The sequence below is a fragment of the Neolamprologus brichardi genome, chromosome 12 (assembly GCF_056152115.1).
Source record: "Neolamprologus brichardi isolate AB-2024 chromosome 12, ASM5615211v1, whole genome shotgun sequence".
NCBI lineage: Eukaryota > Metazoa > Chordata > Actinopteri > Cichliformes > Cichlidae > Neolamprologus > Neolamprologus brichardi.
The window spans coordinates 19,906,665-19,923,440 of NC_142115.1; the positions used below are offsets into that span (position 1 = coordinate 19,906,665).

At 43.1% G+C, this 16,776-nt stretch overlaps 1 protein-coding gene across 1 annotated transcript in view; it reads left to right on the forward strand.

Moving 5' to 3' along the window:
- Window positions 1–16,776, forward strand: part of fam222aa (family with sequence similarity 222 member Aa) — a 51,459-nt gene that overhangs the window by 19,203 nt on the left and 15,480 nt on the right. The window contains exon 2 of the mRNA XM_006784230.2: window positions 11,835–11,977. Within this exon, the coding sequence (XP_006784293.1) occupies window positions 11,881–11,977 (97 nt within the window). The 5' untranslated portion in view covers window positions 11,835–11,880. The remainder of the gene's footprint in view (window positions 1–11,834; window positions 11,978–16,776) is intronic.

The window sequence follows — 16,776 nt, forward strand, 5'->3', positions numbered from 1 at the left end:
TGGTATGAAACAACAACTGATCCTTTTGCTTTGTAAAACAATATAACAAAAAACAACAAAGGCTGAGACAATAAGAGGGGAACAGGATGTGTTTCCACTGTGGTTTGTCTGACAATCTTAAGCCACACTCTCATTGCTCAAAGTCCCCCACAGGCTTGAGCAGGAGCGCAGGGACTTTGTCATTTTGGAAGAGTACATTGGTTGAAATGAATGAGGGCAGGTTCCCGGTTGGCTATTAGTGCAAAGGACGCTTTTCTAAAGGCTAAAACTGTATTCTGTTGTTTACACAAAATTAACAAACCCTTCAATCGACACATAAACTCTTACTGTTTGATCAGTAGGAGCGGTCAGAAGTCGTTAAACTCAAATTATGCCCAAAATTACAGTTCCTGTGTAGTAAAATGTTAAATTGAATAAAATCTGTTCAAATGAAATGTATCTGATTTGTATATATTCACATTTCCCTTAATGATTTATTATTTGAATACATTAACCTTTGATTAGATATATTTCAGTTACATTTTACTCAGAAATATGGCTTCATGTTTATCGAGGGTGAAGAAACTGTCTCAGCTCTCAGGCCTGTTGAAAACAAAACCGTTTCGCAAGTTGGCAGACTCTGTCAAGAACAATGTCCTTAACCCCTCGGTGCTCAAGGCCCCTTCACTGTCACATGTGATGTGAAGGTCATATTCATCGTGCTTGGCTTGCTGTAACAGCTCCGCGGTGATCACTCATTCTGTAGGTGTAAAAAGAGCAGTAATGTTAAGCCTTACATGACTAATGCTTTGGTAAGTCCCACCGAAAGCTGCACAGGTAATACCTCGGAGAACTGGAGACTGATTGCTTCCTAGTACTGCGGCGCACTATACATTGTTTTCCTCACTAGCTCGGATTGGCCGTGCTTTACGATGTTTCGGATGTGTGGGGACATTTTTTATTTCGAAAACCTTACAAGGCAGCGGAGCATGTTATGAACTCCATGTGCAGGAACAGCTGCAGGTGCAAAGAGTGAGCCGAACTATGCGAGCTGGTCTGCTCGCGGCAACAACAACAAAATAAATAACTAAATATAAGAATTAAATTCGTGATTAGAGAAGAATTCCCACTAGAAATAGGTACAGTACAGATGCTTTAGCAAGGTTTCTTGAAACAAGAAAAAATATGTAGGCTTCAGAAAAGTGAGAAATTTCTTGAGATTAGTGATATAACAATTCAAGTCAATACAAAGCACTGGCATGCATCCCAAGCACTGCATTAAGTCAAATAAATGTAAGATGAATGTCAGTTCTTTTATCGACGGTTTCTTTCTTTTATGAGAGTGAAAATCTCTTGAAACCGGAGATTTTCTCTGTGAGGTGTAAGTGAAAAACAACACATTATAGCAAGTGATCAGGGATCAAACCGCCAACCCTACAGTTAGTGAATAAATCTCTCTACAAGAGTTTAATATACCGTGATTCAATTCAATTTTCAATTCAATTTTATTTATATAGCGCCAAATCACAACAAATGTCGCCTCAAGGCGCTTCATAGATACAGAGAAAAGCCCAACAATCATATGACCCCCTATGAGCAAGCACTTTGGCGACAGTGGGAAGGAAAAACTCCCTTTTAACAGGAAGAAACCTCCGGCAGAACCAGGCTCAGGGAGGGGCGGCCATCTGCTGCGACCGGTTGGGGTGAGAGAAGGAAGACAGGATAAAGACATGCTGTGGAAGAGAGACAGAGATTAATAACAGATACGATTCAATACAGAGAGGTCTGTTAATACATAGTGAGTGAGAAAGGTGACTGGAAAGGAAAAACTCAATGCATCATGGGAATCCCCCGGCAGCCTACATCTATTGCAGCATAACTAAGGGAGGATTCAGGGTCACCTGGTCCAGCCCTAACTATATGCTTTAGCAAAAAGGAAAGTTTTAAGCCTAATCTTAAAAGTAGAGATAGTGTCTGTCTCCCGAATCCAAACTGGAAGCTGGTTCCACAGAAGAGGGGCCTGAAAACTGAAGGCTCTCCCTCCCATTCTACTTTTAAATACTCTAGGAACAACAAGTAGGCCTGCAGAGCGAGAGCGAAGTGCTCTAATAGGGTGATATGGTACTACAAGGTCATTAAGATAAGATGGGGCCTGATTATTTAAGACCTTGTATGTGAGGAGCAGGATTTTGAATTCAATTCTGGATTTAACAGGAAGCCAATGAAGGGAAGCCAAAACAGGAGAAATATGCTCTCTCTTTCTAGTCCCTGTCAGTACTCTTGCTGCAGCATTTTGGATTAACTGAAGGCTTTTCAGTGAGTTTTTTGGACATCCTGATAATAATGAATTGCAGTAGTCCAGCCTGGAAGTAATAAATGCATGAACTAGTTTTTCAGCGTCACTCTGAGACAGGATATTTCTAATTTTAGAGATGTTGCGCAAATGGAAGAACGCAGTCTTACATATTTGTTTAATATGTGCGTTGAAGGACATATGGTCAAAAATGACTCCAAGGTTCCTCACAGTGTTACTGGAGGCCAAGGTAATGCCATCCAGAGTAAGAATCTGGTTAGATACCAAATTTCTAAGCTTTTCAGCGCCGAGTACAATGACCTCAGTTTTATCTGAGTTGAGAAGCAGAAAGTTAGTGGCCATCCAAGTCTTTATGTCTTTAAGACATTCCTGCAGTTTAACTAATTGGTGTGTGTTATCTGGCTTCATGGACAGATAGAGCTGGGTGTCATCTGCATAGCAGTGAAAATGTATGCTATGTCTTCTAATGATGCTGCCTAGGGGAAGCATGTATAATGTAAACAGAATTGGTCCTAGCACTGAACCCTGTGGAACTCCATAATTAACCTCAGTGTGTGAAGAGGACTCTCCATTTACATGCACAAATTGGAGTCTATTAGATAGATATGATACAAACCACTGCAGTGCAATACCTGTAATACCTACAGCATGTTCTAATCGCTCTAATAGAATATTATGGTCAACAGTATCGAATGCTGCACTAAGGTCAAGAAGGACAAGCACAGAGATGAGTCCACTGTCAGAGGCCATAAGAAGATCATTTGTAACCTTCACTAAAGCTGTTTCTGTGCTGTGATGAGCTCTGAAACCTGACTGAAACTCTTCAAATAAACCATTCCTCTGCAGATGATCTGTTAGCTGTTTGACAACTACTCTTTCAAGGATTTTTGATATGAAAGGAAGGTTGGAGATTGGCCTATAATTAGCTAAGACTGCTGGGTCTAGAGATGGCTTTTTGAGTAAAGGTTTAACTGCAGCCACCTTGAAGGCCTGTGGTACATAGCCGATTATTAGAGATAGGTTGATCATATATAAGATCGAAGAATTAATCAATGGCAGAACTTCTTTGAGCAGTTTTGTAGGAATGGGGTCTAAAAGACACGTTGATGGTTTGGAGGAAGTAATTATTGACGTTAACTCAGAAAGATCGATTGGAAAAAAAGAGTCTAACTTAACATCAATGGAACTACAAGTAGCTGTAGATAATATTACATCTGTGGGATGATTATTGGTAATTTTTTCTCTAATGATAAAAATTTTATTTGTGAAGAAGTTCATGAAGTCATCACTAGTTAACGTTAAAGGGATGGTTGGCTCAAAAGAGCTCTGGCTTTTTGTCAGCCTGGCTACAGTGCTGAAGAGAAACCTGGGGTTGTTCTTATTTTCTTCAATCAGTGACGAATAGTAAGCTGTTCTGGCTTTGCGGAGGGCTTTCTTATAAAGCAACAAACTATTTCTCCAGGCTAAATGATGATCCTCTAAATTTGTGACACGCCATTTCCTCTCCAGATTACGAGTCGTCTGCTTGAGGGTACGTGTTTGAGAATTATACCACGGGGTCATGTACTTCTGATTAGAGACCTTAGTTTTCACTGGAGCTACAGTATCCAGAGTCGTACGTAGTGAGGAGGTGAAATTATTAACAAGATAATCGACCTCTGTTGGGGTAGCGTTCAGATAGCTGCTCTGCTCTGTGTTGGTACAGGGCATTGACGATGATAACAGTGGCTGGATTATATTCTTAAACTTAGTTACAGCGCTTTCAGAAAGACATCTACTTTGATAAAGTCCACTCTCCACTGCTGCGTAATCAATTATTGTAAATGTAAATTTTATCAAGAAATGATCAGACAGGAGAGGGTTTTCAGGAAACACTGTTAAATGTTCAGTTTCTATGCCATATGTTAAAACCAGATCTAGAGTGTGATTAAAGTGGTGGGTGGGTTCTTTTACATTTTGAGAGAAACCAATTGAGTCTAACAACAGATTAAATGCCATGTTGAGGCTGTCATTTTTAGCATCTACATGGATGTTAAAATCACCCACAATAATTATTTTATCTGAGCTCAGAACTAAATCAGATATAAAGTCTGAGAAATCAGACAGAAACTCTGTGTAAGGCCCAGGTGGACGATAGATGATAACAAGTAAGACTGGTTTCTGAGTTTCACAGCTGGGGTGGATAATGTTAAGCATCAGGCTTTCAAATGAATTAAAAGTCTGTCTTGGTCTTTCATTAATTAATAGACTGGTGTGAAAAATTGCTGCCACACCGCCCCCTCGATGCTGGGGGATGCAATCAATACAATGTTACCGTCTTTAACGTGACATGTGTGGAGTGCATTATAGCGAAGAACAAAAGTTGTGAGGGGGGATCAATGCCGTCCAACACTGTAACATGAATTATTGTCAGAATTATGGTAAGAAGTCCATCTATAAAATGTCACCAGTGCAAACGGTGCCTTCCTTTGAGCATTTGGTCTGTTGTTGATTATATTGTTTCACATCTCATCTTTGAGTTGATGTATGTTTAAAGGCTAGTGGATGTTAAATATTTATGTTTTAAGATAAAACGACCTTGATGATTTTGTTAAAAATAGAAAATAATAACTCTACTGGGTAAGGTTTTTGAGGGAGCGTGTTGCCTTTTGCAAATTAATGTGCTGATGTTGACACAACACCAGTATTTGGAATACTAATGTGACTTACCAAATCAAGTGTGATTATTAAGCAATTACTATGAGGGAGGCACAAAACAAGTTCTCGCAGCTAAAAACAGTCTGAAAAGACAAATGAAGCTTGATGTGCATGCAAAATGACTAAACGGGATTTGCCAAATAAGTCAGAAAAATAGACACATTCTTAAAAAAAGTCTTAATAATCTTTTACAGCCTGCTGTGTAATATTCTCAGAACAAGATCAGGAAGAATTTACAGCTTGCAAGGCTTGGTTAGATCTCATACTTGGGCTCCAATCTTCCACAAAATAATTGACATTAAACCCAGCAAATGGGTAAACATTAACAACCTCTAGGCAGGTGTCTGTCAGTGAACCTTCCTAGAATAGGAGCGCGAACTGGTGGAAACACTGCCTGACAAGTCAGCTTGAACCACCTTCAGATTTTACTCTCGTATTGCAGTTCATTTGGAGAAATGAGAGTATTTTTAATATGTCCACTCATAACTGGTTTAGATGCTCCTTAGTCTGTGTGTACATATATTTACTATCTTCTGAACTTCAGTCTCTTTTCCTCTTTTTTAAACACTGGAGTTTAGTTGCCACGTAACAGCTCAATGCTTCGTGAGGCTGTTATTTAGCACTAATGAAACGTAGCTCAGCACAAAGATGCAGTAGTTGGCTGTGAAGTCAATTAGTCCTCATTGCTATTATAGGCTTGACATTAGTCTAGGCATGCGTGTTTTGATTAGAGATGACAGACGACTCGCTGCTATTGGACTGCCAGACATTCCTCACCCTTCATCCCATGGGCGAAGCTATTGAAGCTGACTGGAATATGGAAAGCTAACAGCTGAGTGTTTTTGCCAAGTTGCCCTTCATCTGCAGGGAAACTTCTTATAAATATGACTGCTCGGCATACAAGGCCGTATAAGCCCCAATAACTGTGACATGCTGCATTATATATATAAGGCTCTGCTGCCAATATGTTATTCCAACACTGTATATCATGGCAATAATGCCCAAACTGTTGGCTTTTACACACAATGGCCTTTTGTTGTGCAGGTTATTTATCGCGCTGGTGTGAGGTTGTACAGAGCTGGTGGGTGAGTGCATCCAGGGGCTTGTATTGTTAGGGAATCAGGGGCTGTTGTTTGTGGAGCTGGGAGGGTTTGTTAACAATGCCTTTTTCATGTCCCAGAGTGCGTGCCTGTCGGCAAACGTCCCCTCAGAATTTTTGTTTGTGTGTGGTTTTGTTGTTGGTTTGTCTATGTGGATCAGGGTCGGCGAACATAACCCTCTCATTGTGTGCCACATCCAAATAGACCCTTTTTTTTTTGTCGGATACATGTGAGCATTAGTGAGTGGGTGTTTGAATATACAGTATGAGTGCAAATAATTTAATGCTGGTGTGTGGAAAGTGCCGAGCCGAAAGGGGTTTACTGCCAGTCCTCCCTAATGGAGCCTTTCACTCTCCCTCCATTCATGTGACGGTATGGTGACGGAGAAGGGGGGAGCCAGGGATTAACGGGGTAGAGGCAGTGCCTTGTTAAAGAAAAAGAAAGGGTTTGAGTGTGTCGATTGGATTAACTTGTTTGGGCTTATTAAGAGGGGAGACAGAGCAGCTTGTTAAAAGCACTGCATGGGGCGTCCCATAGTGAGACTGCAGGGTCACCATTCAATTAGGCTGAAGCCACGCCCCCCGCTTATTGTCGAGGCTGTCTGCCAGGCTCCCGAACCACTGCTGGGAGGGGAAATTTTCACTGCTGACGCTTAAGACGATTAACTGTAGAAGCTTGATGAGAAGTTTTCTGTAAACTGGTAACAACCGCAACAACAGCAACATTAACTAGAGCTGGAAAATAGTTTATTTTTCCCGCTAATACTGGCAAAACCTGAAATCAGCTTCTCGCAGATAGCGGTGCTGATGTTGTATCATACTACAAACCTTTGTTTTGCAACACACTGAATACAAGAAAATTAAATAAGATACATCTAAGAATATAAATTTACTGTTTCAGTATTTCTTAGTAAAACAATGATCATAATAATAATAACCCAGTGGGAATAAAGTATTAAAATGAGAACAAAAATTTATGATAAATAAGCTTCTGTATATGGCTATCACTTACGACTTCACCTGTTTCTTCGGGGAAGGAAGGAAGCAGTTTCACTCTACACAGGTGAAGTGAAATAATAGAAGCTGAGTTGACAACAAGAAGTTATGTTGCTGTAGGTGCAATAAAAGCTTCCCAGCAAGTGTTACACTGAACGTAAGTGAGTGAGAGCGAGTGCGCTGCAGCTGAAGCGTAGTGTAGTAAACACTGGACAAAATAGAACTCGAGTGATTGATTGGAGCCATTATGGCCGTAACCAGTGCAGCTTTTTTGTCAGAATCAGGCTGATATCCAATCAATACATTGTTAATTATTCCAATCAATTGTTACAAGAAAGCGGTTACAGTTATAGGAGCTACGGACTAGTTTAGTTAGGTTTTGGATATGGCAGTCAAACCTGTTAATCACCCCAACAGCCAGATGTTAGCTTTCAGTCTTGATACGAGTGCCCTGTATTAATACAGAATGTTGCTGCTGGAGATGCAAACTGGCTTATATGAGTGTAAATCCTGTGATACTGATAAACTTTTCATATAGCAGTAAAAGCCAGAGTTTACACATGATAAATGCTGTTTAAACCCAAACAGCTGCAGAAGTGCGGTTCACATTTAATGCAAACGTATTTTAAACCAGCACCCATCTCATTACACAGTAAGCCAACAGTTCAGGTTGGACATGCATTTAATTTGGATAGTTTTTGCCGCTTGAGATATATTTTTAGAGCCATAAGTACCCGGTCCTGAGGCTACTTTAACTTTAATGTATTTATATTTATAACCAGATCAGCATTTTAGCACCAGCAAAGAAATAACCTTTGTTCATAAATAAACTCCTGAAAAAATGAACACTGCATGCCACTGGCACATAGAGCCAGCATGATAAGCACATTGCTGATCTTGATTTCTGATGGTACAGAAATCAAGGTCAGCAACACCTGAAGTACCGTGTTAAAATAACCGCTGGTAGTCAAGACGGATGAAAAGCGTAATGTGACAGCAGCGCGATGAATCAGACGAGCACTCAAATCAAACTGCACATGTTGTCTCCAACATCGTTTCTCTACTTCAGACTAAAACACAGTCTGAGAGTTTTTAAATTAAAACAAAATCTCTGTTTTCAGTGCCCCAAAAAAAGGTAAAGTAGTTTGGATGCTAGGCAAAAAGGAGCAAAAGTTTTCCATTTTAATTTTAAGATGAAAACCTGTTAGTACGGACATGTCCTGGGTATCAGCTGCCTCACTCTCTCGTTCACCTGGAACATGTATACCTCAAAAAACACACGCACACACCGTTCATTCATCCATGACCACCCTGTTACACCCCGCACTTGGCAGGATGCTTATCTGAGCAGACAGCTTTGGGCGCAGGGAGCCATCTCTTCTGATCTCCTCTGCAGTTTAAGAACCTTTTAACTAAGAAATAGCCCTCTGCCAAGCCCACCGCCTCTTGATTCCGGCTTATTCCCTCATCTCATGGGACTGATCTTCCGCCCCCATTGCAAACCCTGCAGCAGCGTTAGCAGAACGAGAAAGAGCCGATAGACATCCTGGCTTTTGAGATATCCCTGCACTGGTGTAATAGGAGACCTGTGAGTGGATTTGATGAGTGAGTGAAGTGCAGGTGGGGTTTTTTTTTTTTGGGGGGGGGGGGGGGGGGCAGTGAGTGTGTGTGCTCGCACATTCTTCAGCAGCTCCACGGGGTTTGACCTCAGGAAGACAGGCTGTTTTTTTGGGCAGCTGGACGATGGATCACAGGGTTTTAGTTTGGAGATTATTTCCTGCCGCTGATAGACATCTGCTAAGTAGTACAATAACCTAATGGGAGAAGATGAGGGGAAAAGAGGGACATGACAAACAAGCTGAAGACTTGCACCTTCGGCTTCTCTCTTAACGGCAATAATAGGGGAAAATTGGTTCTTGAAATTGAATTGAAAAAAAGAGGGTCTCTTTCAGCAAGTATAATGCCTCCGAATACATTTGGTGAGCAGCAAATGGAGAAAAATGGAGGGTAGTTAGACGATTGTCTTTTATTTCAGAGAGGGGAAAGCGGCGGCGGTATCCCCCGTTAAGACTAGCTTTTAGTCTCAATCTACACCATGTGTCCCTTTCCACTCTCTCAACCACTATCTTTGAACAAATGGACTGTGAGGATGGGCTTGTTGTGAAATTAGTATCCTCACAGCGAGGACACAGAGAAAGGATTATGTGAATAGCCAGTAATGAGCTCAAAGTGCCAGTGTGTTTAGGCCAGGCCTGCCTGTGTGTGAGAGGAAATGGCACTGCAAGCGACCTTTTTTTGCTCAAGCACCTGGCGAGACAGAGAGTGGCCCCTCTCTTCACTGCAAATGTGTGTGAGAGAGGAAGAGGGAGTGGAGTCTTCGGAGTCTAAAGATGCAGTTTACTCATATTTATTAGAGAGATGCATTTTTACTGAACACCCTTTTCACACCGACAGGCTAAAAGAGTTGTTTTGTGCTGCTTCTAAAAGGCTTTAAAAATACATGTGACTGTGAGTGTTAAGTGCATTATACAAGCCTCGGGGTCTGAGGTCAAATGTAATTTCTTTAAAACTGTTTTTTTTTTAAATTTTAAAAGACTTTTTATGGGTGAAAGACTGCATTCTGGGCAGGGAGGATGCATTTAACACCTGTTTCTGATCATTGCCTATTCAAACCAGGGAAGTCATTCAGTGTTAATTACAGGCAGCTAGATGTGTTTGCGTATCGTAGTTCCTTTCTGCATTTTCCACCCTCACACTTCTAATCAAATTTTGCTTGAATCATTCGAAAAGCTAAATGGCTGTAGAACATTTGGATGCACTTCTTAAATCTCCTTTTTTTAAAAGGTAAAATATATGTGGGGGATTTCACAAGTTTATACAAATACACCTGTAAATACAAATCGAAAGTTAATTACTGCCAAACTCAGAGGAAGGATTTTGTCTATAATTTTCCTCTTTTTCACCTAAACTGTGCCGGGGATGTTCTGTTTTCAGGCCAGATGACGTAGCACAAATTTGTATTTATGCATTTGGAAGTCATTGTCACAGATATTCAATAAAAGTTAAAAAATTTACTGTGTAAGTGTTTGTAAGTCATAACGTAGCCTGCTTTAGATTATGTTTTTTCACTTTGGTCAAATATTACAGGAACATTTGGTCATTTACAAGCTTAATTTGTTTGGATTCTTCAATGACTGGTTTAATATTTTGACGATTTTCACTGCTGGTCTGTGTTTTGCTTTATTCTTTAAATGAATGAGACAGGAGCCGGCGCTTTGCTGCCATTAATTTATCTTGTAATCATTGTAATTGCATTCTTTCATATTAAAATGATAATCTATAAAACTAAGTAATGGACTGATGGCAGGTGGCTAAATGTTCATTTAGTGATTCACTGAGAAAATAAATAACAGGGGACAAGCCTGTGACAGGCGCATGAGAAATCATTTTTCAATAATCTGCCACGCATCATGGCGGGAGACGCTGGCGCTGACAGCATAGATGAAATATTTGCCTCTGTTCTTTGTTTTAATATGGGAGGAGACCAGCCCAGATGGAAACAATAGTGTTTCATATTGATGCATTTTGGACAAGACATTCAAACACAGGCTGAGCTAAGATTAAGGCCACAATCCTTTTTATAGACACAGCCATTATCCATTGTAGGTGAGACTGGGCTCCAAAAGTGTTCAATACAGCGAGAGCGTGTGGTTCCAGGAAATGAACGGTATCCGCTGAGTAAACAATGGTAAAGTGAATCTCGATCCTTATCATATAAAAACACTTCTGGAACCTCAGCGGTTTGCTTTAGCTGTTTTCATCTGGCCTATAAAACCAATAGAAGTAATCAGTCATCATTGTGCTATGTGACACTCATAAGTTTCTAATGAATGATAACCTGTATCTGCATAATATATGTAAAACTGTGTCCTGTGCTTTCCACTAGGACTAGGATGGGCTTTTTCAGAAGAAACTAGCAGCAACTGCTTCCCTGTTCCTGAGTGAAGGTGGCTGTGGGGGAAAAATGGAAGTGTAGAGCTGGAGATTTATAGCCTAGAGGGAGATTGATTAGTGCCGTCACTAGCCCTGATGTACGGTTGGCAGTCTACCCCTCCCAGCCCATCGCATTTGCTCACACACACACATGCAACCATACGGTTCAACACACGGCTACACATACATGCAGACACCACTCAGTCCCCCCCAGGCCTTTCCTGACAGTCCCCCAGAGCTGTTGCATGTTAAGTTGTTGCAGGCAGACTGCTGTTTTCTCAGCATTCCCATTTTTTTTTTTTTTTTTTAGCTGTCCATAGATAACGCCATCAATCACCACGTACACACTGGCCTGGAAAGAATGTGTCTCAGTGTGCCTGAGTATTGCTACTTTGTGTGTGAGCCCGTGTGTTTGTTTTGACGATGGTTTCATGGACAGGAGATGCGGTTGAATGGCTTTGTGGATGTGCTGTTTGAAGCTGCAGAGTGACTGGCCTGGACTGTGCTCTGAACTCGTGTCAAGTGTGGTGCCCCGATGCAGGTGTGTGTTTATCATTCAACACACAGCTGAGGGGCAGGCAGCCGTAGGCATGCTTTACCAATTAAATCGTGAGTGAGAAACCTAGCCCATCTAGCCCAGAGTGAGTTCCTGCAGCCTTACGAGACACGGCCATGGAGCTCTGACCTCGAATCATCCTGCTTAATTCACTGCAGTGTTCCTCTTTTTCTCTTTCTCTTGCTCCTTTTCTACTCTAGGTTGGCCGCAGAACTCCCCCGGCTGTTGTACTGTGCCCACCTCGCCATGCTGGCCTGTTTGCAGAGGAGGCAAAACCCTCAACCCCAGCACCCAGTGTGTGCCAGCAAGACCCTGGAGCCACCACAAGCCCTTGGACGGAAATGTAAGTTAACAAAGAGAGGGTGCGATGGAGGTCAGGAGTTCTTGCCTGAAGCAGTGGAATGAGAACGACGTTTGTGTTTGATCTTCATGCTGAAGGACAGAAACTTGTTGTTAACCCTAACTGAGAAGTTACGAAAAATAGGCTTTTCAGTTTCTGTTGTTGGCACTATTTTCCCTCAATACTCTGAGGAATTCTAAACACTTTCATTCACTTTGCACTTAGACCTTGGAATGCTATGTTGTTTGGCTACTCATTGTGAGGGAGGCTGTTTAGCAGTGCTGATTGTGCAGTCGTGGCAACAGGGCCGAACAGACAGTGTTTAACGTGCCTCAGTGGCCCTGGGTGACCCTGAGGGTCTGTAAACATTTACAGTGTCTGGCCCTGGTTGTGCCGGCCGCATGTAAAGTGTGACAGCTGCTCTGTTTGCTCCCGAGCACCACCCTCTGTCCACCCACAAAATGGTGTAAAGGGACAGAGATGAGCCAGGGCTGAAAACCGCTAAGAGTGCTGGCGAAACTAGCTCTAACCAGTTTGGGATTAGAGAGAGCTGCAGCGGTCAGGCCTCTGGAAGGTGAACTTCTCGTTAACTTTGCTGAAGCTTTGGATAAGCCTTTTTTGTCTGACAAGTGGAGGAAAGGTCTTTCCTGCTTATTTAACACTCCTAGACTCTTTATTGGCCTTTGTTTACATGGCAGGGCTACGAGCTACCTCAAGCTGATTAAAAGGGCTGGCGGATGGAGAGCAGGGGAGTACTAACCTTGCAGTTTTTACCCAAGCTTACAAAGGCTTAGTGGAAATAGAAGGATCTGGGCTTCTTCATCAGAGGAGCATTGTATCAAGCCTTTAACTAGCCCTGTGAAAGGCTTGAAACTCTTGATTGGCTAAGTAATGAAGCACTGCCCAAATTCTTTTTCAGCTCCTCACTGTCCAGTTAGCTACTCTTCAGCTCAACATCACTTTCCAAATTCCTTATGCAGAGGAGAGAAGAATCATAAACAAAAAGGTGACTGTATAATATATGTACTCCTTTTTTTTGTTGTTTTTTCTAGTCTGTGGGGATATGGAGGTGTATAGGTGTGCGTGAAACAGGGAGGAACAGAGAGATAAACAAAGCCTTGGGTGCATTTGGAAGGGTTAGCTCTTTAGATTAGTGAACCAACCACAAATTGCTAATGAGGTTTTAGAGAAAGAGGCACAGTGAAAGGGGGAGGGGGAAGGAGAAATTGTGAAAATAAAATTAGTGAAGGTAAAGATGAAGAGGAAGGGAGAGAAATGGAAGGAGTCTTCAGCAGTCTTCTTAATCGATTCCCTACTTCCAATTTTGCAGGATTAGCCCACTTCCTCTCAAGGTCCTTTATTGAAGAGCAGCCAGTGGGAGTCAGGACTCAAATCAATAGAGAAAAAGAACAGTCTCCAGCTTTCCCTTTGCCCTCCCTCTCGCTGACCCTCTCTGTCTAACTCTCCCTGTCACTCCCTCTCCTTCTCCACCTGTTAAACCCTTTGATTGAAGGACTACCGCAGTGACTGACTTGAGGTTCATAATGAGGATGTTTGAACATAATAACCTCCTTTCTGTCCTTGGACTGGAGGGAGGGGGAGGCAAGTGTTGGATTTCCACCATCGTGCACCACTTGGCCTCAATAAGGCAATTGTTTGTCCGGGCCTAGAAAGGCTGCAGAAAAGCAGACAGTGGGTCTGGCTGCAGAAGTGGGCACACTCAGGTCACCATGCTGAGCAGGTCCCATGACTGATTGGTCGTGGCCAAGTTTGTGCCAGAATGGAAAGGGTTTGTGGGTAAAATGACAGGGCTCTCAACAGGAAGCTGAATATAAGAATACACCCTTGAAATGGACAGTAAGTAAAAGTGCAGGAGGGGGATTACGTGGCAGCGAAGGTAGAGGTGAGCTCTGTCATTTGCATCTGCTTTCCTTTACACAAAAACCTGTCTGCGTGTGTATGTGTGTGTGTGTGTCAGAGAAAGTGGAGGTGGGGTGGCAGAGCATTGGGATAAGAGGGCGAGGAGGGTTTTAGAAAAAGCCCCTGCATGCAGATGCCGAGTGGCTGCACAGTTCATTGATGCGACTCCCATTGAATCCCATTAAAAATCCCTCATACCCTCAATAAAAAAGGACTTAACTGGCTCTACCATCAGCTGGAAGCGTTCAGATCGGCTCGCCAGACAATCAATTTCCCCCAAGCGCACAGAGCTTAGCAGGAGAAACAGGAGGCGGAGAGCGGGATGTTTCCATTATCACAGCCCGCTCTGTGTCTGTGCTCAGGAGGGTGGGGTGAGGTACTGTAGAGCGGGGAGAGAAAGGAGGCAGGAGCAGAGAGAGAGACGGGGAAAGACAGACAAGTAGAGAAGCGAGAGAGAGAGAAGCAGAAAGGGAGACAGAGAAGCTGGCTTTTCAAAAAGCTATTGACCGCCTGCCCTTAAAAATATCATATTGGATTAGCCTCACAGGGCAGCCTTTTGATAGTTTTTTTCTTTGGCCGTAGAATTAAAAGGAGTGCGGAGCATTACTTGAATTATAAATCATAGGCACTTGCTTTCACTGCGCCCAAATTCCGCACATATGTGGCTGCACTCTCCAGCGCCAGCCCCTGTCATTTTTAATTAAATCCCCCCTTATGGGTGACATTTGTAGCTTGCCCCCTCCTTCGTCCTCCCCCTCCATGTCTATCTACCACTGCCCTATATGGAGACATGAAAGGCAGAGACGGCAGCGGAGCCAGGACCTCTCATCGTGTTGTGCCCCACAGAGAGGGCACCCATCCAGGCAGATGAGAGAGAAAGGCCCTGCAGGGGGAGAGGGGTGAATGGATGCCACTGACCCTGGCCACCCTCAGCCGGTTGTGACCTCCCTCTCCACCCATCCCTTTCCTTGATCATCCTCGTCATGGTCCTTCGATGTGGTCCGGAAGGTCCAGGGAACACGGGTGACCGTTAAAGCCCCGCTCTCGCAGGGGAACGGGAGGCGGACCAGTCCAGTGAACACTGAGATGGCTGGACAGGAGGCCCAGCAGCCCCCACCACTACCCTGCCTCCCCTCTTGCCCAGACAGCAATTACTCTGTCACATGTCAGCTAGAGAATAACAGGTCCAGAATCCTTCACTTGAGTGGTTGATGGGGGTATTTCTGCTGGCTATTTTCCAAAATAATATCTTTTCAAATTTCAGCAGGTTTTAATTTGTTTATTCATTCCTTAGCAGTTGCGTTTGTGCCAGCATGACATTTTGTAATGATGCAGTTGTCAAAATGGGTGTGCATATTTGCACATTTTGTCCAGGCATGCTGTCAATACTACAGTACCCTTGTTAACAAAACAGCTTACTGCCACTCCCATATTTGTCCAATGATTGGATCAGACTTTGGGCTAAACCTGGGTGTTCCCTTGTGTCTCTAACCTCAACAGGGCCTGGTTGCAACTCATGAGCACACAATGGTGATTTATAATTACTTTTGGTGTCACTGCACCTAATTAAAACAAAAAAGATTTTCCTTTAAAGATGAACGCAATTCTACTTATGTCAAACACATAAAGCTACTTTTTTTAAATTATTATTTAAAGCTAAAGCCACTCTTCAATCAACTGTTGTACAGCCCAGATTTTTTCTTGTAGCAGAGATGTGTACACACACATTTACACAAGCACACCTGCAACCATAACCCTGTGTGACACCACCCGGGAGGCCCGGGGGTGCCAATCAGCCAGGTGTAGATGAAAAATTCCCAGAAGGCTTGGTATCCCAGGTTCATGCTATGTCAGGCCAGGTTCGGGCCTCTTCCAGCTTGATCGACAGAGACAACCTGGCCTTGTCACATACAGCCTTAGGACATGACATAGAGGTACACCTGGGGATTGTAGTTTTCCTAATAGCCCCATGCTTTTGCAGGCAGAGCTGCCAAAGCCATTAGTTTTCTTTGCTTTTAGCTGCTTCTCTTCCTAAGCCACACTGCCATTGGGAGGGAAATATGCTCAGGTAATGACCTGCTGCCACCTCTCCTCCACACTTGTCTGAGGCAGTACGAGACATAACAGTGGAATTAGCTGGCCGTATCAAATTGCACCACAATACTTCAACAACTACTATCCAAGGGGGAAAAGGGGGAGTTGGCAAGAAAGGGGAGGGAAGGGACTTTTTTTAGTTGAATATTTAAACGTGGTCACTTGCGGCAGCAGAAATAACAGCCTTTACCCTGATTGCCTCAGTACCCTGGAGGTGGCGGGGCTGGAGGGTGTAAAGCGAAACTGGGAAAAAAAGGAATGGAGACAGCAAGGGAGAGCAAATCTGCATGCACTTGACCTTTTCCCGCTGATTGAACTACCTCATTTCTAACTCCCATTTGGAATTCCACAGAGGGTCCACAGAGACTGTCATTATTCCACTGTCTGCAGCAAGGAAGCAGAGGTCACGAGGTGTTTTTTACAGTGCAAGGTGATTGACAGCTATCCACGTCTTCCTCCATAACTCATCCTCGATTCCTATTTATGCAGTTTCATTTTGAGGAATCGCTGGCTTTGCATAGCTGCACTGATTGTGTAATTTGCACTTCTGTAATATTGCTAGATTGTGAAAAGCGGAGAATTTTGAGTCGCAGTTTATTTCAGAGAGACGGCCATATGATATTAGTTGTACATATCTTACCTCATGCATACCACAGCCTCTTCTGTCGTGTTGGCGTCTGATTGCTGGCACACAGAGAATCATTTCCGGATGGTGGCATCCAGCAGAGCCATGCCTTCCCTCTGCCCTCTGCCTTCTGCTGTGAACACAGGGGGTGAAGCAATCTTAT